Here is a 3,775-nt window from a genome sequence, read left to right on the forward strand (position 1 = left end):
CTTACTCTTAGGTTTATAATTAATTTTATAAATTCTTGTTTTGATTAATCTCGTATATTTAAAGCTTAAACAATTGAATTAGGAAATTCTTAGTAATTGAAAAACAATCCTTGTGGAATGATATTTGGAAACTTAATTTAAGAACCCTTTATTACCTCTCGATAGTTACACTTGCCCTCCAAACAACAGCACTTGAGAATATATTGCTCCTTATCCGGCAATCATACAACTTTTTTTATATTCATATTAACACATATGAAAATTCATATACTTTAAGCATACACGACACAATTCAGATGGAATAATAAGTACATATAAATATACCGATCTGACAGTGTCATCAACTAGTTGACATTATTCTTGTGAAGGAGATATATACCTTAGAGGTCATCCTAATCATTTTACATGCTAGGTGACGGTATTGACATGTGTAACTAAGTTTAAGATCTCCTTCGATCTCTATTCCTTTTACATTGTGAATAATTTCACAACAACCTTGTGTTGTTCATTTCTTAAGTATGTATTTGTCAAGGAAACCTATACATCATTGTTTTCAAATACTTTCAAAGAATGATAACAAAGTATTACAAATATTTTAAACTTTTTACAAGTGCAATAAGTATTTTCGTCACATTATTGTTGGTAGTTTTTTAAATAACTTGAATTTAATTTTTGCTAAACAATATTACAATATATAGAAGTAATCTTTAAGACTAAATAAATTTTACAAATCTAATCTTTAAATATGGTATTGATAACCTAAAGTTAGTGTCCATAATTTATCTCTATGTAAAAAATATTTGTTGTCCTTATTAAATGATAATGATTTTAGAAACTATTTATATTGAATCGTTTTAAGAACTTATTTATTTTTTTAATATACTATATAACTTTTCTTATGTTGATATTTTTTAAAATTTGATATTAATTTAAATGATAATAATAGAGTTTTTAAGAATTAACAAAACTTTCTATTATATTTATTTTTTATATTTATCATTCGTAAATCTTTTCATATTTCAAAAATAATAATCATTACAACTTTTAAAATATCAACTGTGTAAAGTGTGTTTCTACACACCGTGATACACGAAGTTCTAGGATATCGTTTTCTTTATTTTTCAAACAAATTTTTATTGCATATATATGATGTTATCCACCGGCTAAAACTTCTAAATCGGCCAAATGAATATAAGACAAAAATGATGGGTTTGTTGATAACAACCGTAACAAGAAATTCTAATTACAAGTTCGTATAGCAAAACTTGTGATTTGAAGAGAGATTATTACGTCTAACCACACTAAATATAGACGTAACATGCAAAAAAAAATAACACAATGAAACGTGCCTGTTCGAACGCTTCTTCCCCTTTGTTTGCACCAAACTCTTATCTTCCTCTGGATATTGTTCAACGTTCTCCATCTCTCTTACATTGCCATTTATTATCTTCTTTTCATGCCTTTCTGATCCTTCAAACACCATTTTCTTACCCAATGGGAGACCACCACACACGCTCCCAACCATTGGATTTGCACCACCTCTTCAAGATCCCAAAAACTAAGTCTTTGAAAGACGTGGGCAGGGCTTACAAATCGCTTGTATCCAAACGCCACCATGACAAGAAAACCCCCGAGGTAATAATCTTATATCCTCAACTTTTCACCATAATGCTATAGAGTTTTGAGTTAATGAAATTCACCATAAGCCACATAAAAGTAAATAATAATATACATTTATGTTAAGTTACAATACGCCAACAATATGCATGATGTTATGACTGTATATTCTAATGATCTCTGATGCATACAGGAAACAATATCACCCTCAGGTTACAATGATAATAAAAGAGTGGACGAAGAATTTTGCAGTCCTAAATTTTTGTCAAGAGCTGAAAGTAGTAGATCTAAAACGCCAACACCAAGATCAAGGCCTCTCTCAAGACATGGAAGCAGAAGATGCACCACACCAACACCTCTATCAAGAAGTTCTTCAAGTAGAAGGTCTGCCACAGAAATTGCTGCAACATCTCTCAAACGGATTATGAGCAGAAGAAGCTCCTCAGCTTTATCAAGGACCATGAGTACTTTGGAAATTTCTGAACCTTGGATTCCCAACCCTTCAACCTCTCCAACAAAAGATGCAGGTGCAGGCATAAAGAGCTCCAGAGAAACTGAACATATCCCTGCAGTTTCTTTGTCAAGCAATCTGAGCCGTAGGGCCACCACACCTATCATATTTTCACAGACAACTGCAAGAAGGAAACCCCCAAAAGTTGAGAGAAAACTCAATTGCACACTTGAGGACTTATGCTTTGGATGCATAAAAAAGATTAAAGTTACTAGAGATGTTATCAAACATCCCGGGTATGTTTCTATCATGTGATTTTGGCGAACTTTTTTCTTTGTTGCTAAAATTGATCTAGTTAAGCAATTACCTATATGATGCTATAGAGTAAAGATTCAATGTTTTTTCAAGTGAAATGTGCTTAGAATGACATTACTAACTTCATTTTGCAACAGGGTAATTATCCAAGAGGAGGAGATTTTAAAAATTGAGGTGAGGCCCGGATGGAGAAAAGGAACAAAGATTACATTTGAGGGAATGGGTGATGAAAAACCTGGATTCCTCCCTGCTGATATAGTATTTTTGATTGATGAAAAGAAACACCTTTTGTTCACAAGAGATGGAAACGATTTAGAAATATGTGTTGAGATTCCTCTAGTAGATGCACTTACAGGCTTCTCCATACCAATCCCTCTATTAGGAGGGGAAAATATGATTTTGTCATTTGAGGATATTGTCATATACCCTGGATATGAGAAAGCTATTAAAGGTCAAGGAATGCCAAACCCCAAAAATAATGGGATAAGAGGTGATCTTCATGTCAAATTCCTCATTGATTTCCCCACACAATTAAGTGAAGAACAACGGATAGAAGCTGTTAGTAACTTAAAAGATTGTTGCTAATGACCTCAGTTGTATGCAGTTTGCTGCAAACGTTGATAGGGACAAAAAGTATTTTATTCAGTTTAGAAATTTTCTGGTATCATCACTGTGGGGCTACCAACTCACTGAAGCGCAACAACAATTCATACAAAGAATGAAGATGTTGAACTTTCATGTGGGGGAAGGCTCAGCGCTATTCACTTCCAACACTGATGTTGTCTGCCAACAGTTACAGTGTCTCCTTCCTAAACAAGCCTCATAATGTGGCCTAATGCAAAATGGGGATTACAGAATTGCATAATTCAAGGCCAAATTGGGATTACAGAATGCAACAAATACATTATCAGCACTAGGTTATTGATTCATAGGGCATAGCCATTACTTATACAAAAATTTGAGGATAAAAGTTTCTCCTAAGATGTTATTTGTCTAAAACAATGGTCAAAAAATGTAACTAGAGTTTTGACCAGGTCTCTGTTACTTTAGCTTCTGCTGTGACTAAACGTCTATTTAATTTTCTCTTTTCAACCAAACTAGACATGAGATGGAACAAAAATTAAAGTGAAAATGATAGCAACTTTTTTTCACATCATCTGTAATAATGCTTCCAGGTTTAACGGCTGCATGTTTAGTTCCAATAAACACAGCTTGAGTCTATCATGTTACTAGCTTCATGCCCTTTGTAAGAGCTTAGACGAAAGAATGAGGTTAGCTATTCAGCATGTCTCAACATTTCATGCAGAAGGGTAGTGGCAACAGAACAAATACCCTTATTTCGAGAAACTGAGTCCCATAGACAGGTCCCCAGGACTCTGAATTCTTCAGGAA

The 3,775-nt window shown here is 33.5% G+C and overlaps 1 protein-coding gene across 1 annotated transcript; it reads left to right on the forward strand.

Moving 5' to 3' along the window:
• The first annotated feature begins 1,494 nt into the window (after positions 1-1,494).
• On the forward strand, positions 1,495-2,968 carry LOC113852007 (chaperone protein DnaJ 1-like). The gene is made up of 3 exons (XM_027482268.1): positions 1,495-1,635; positions 1,811-2,364; positions 2,521-2,968. The coding sequence occupies exons 1-3, from the start codon at positions 1,495-1,497 to the stop codon at positions 2,966-2,968; spliced, it is 1,143 nt and encodes a 380-aa protein (XP_027338069.1).
• The last annotated feature ends 807 nt before the right edge of the window (positions 2,969-3,775 follow it).

Source organism: Abrus precatorius, unplaced genomic scaffold, assembly GCF_003935025.1.
Source record: "Abrus precatorius isolate BTA unplaced genomic scaffold, Abrus_2018 Scaffold10, whole genome shotgun sequence".
Taxonomy (NCBI): domain Eukaryota; kingdom Viridiplantae; phylum Streptophyta; class Magnoliopsida; order Fabales; family Fabaceae; genus Abrus; species Abrus precatorius.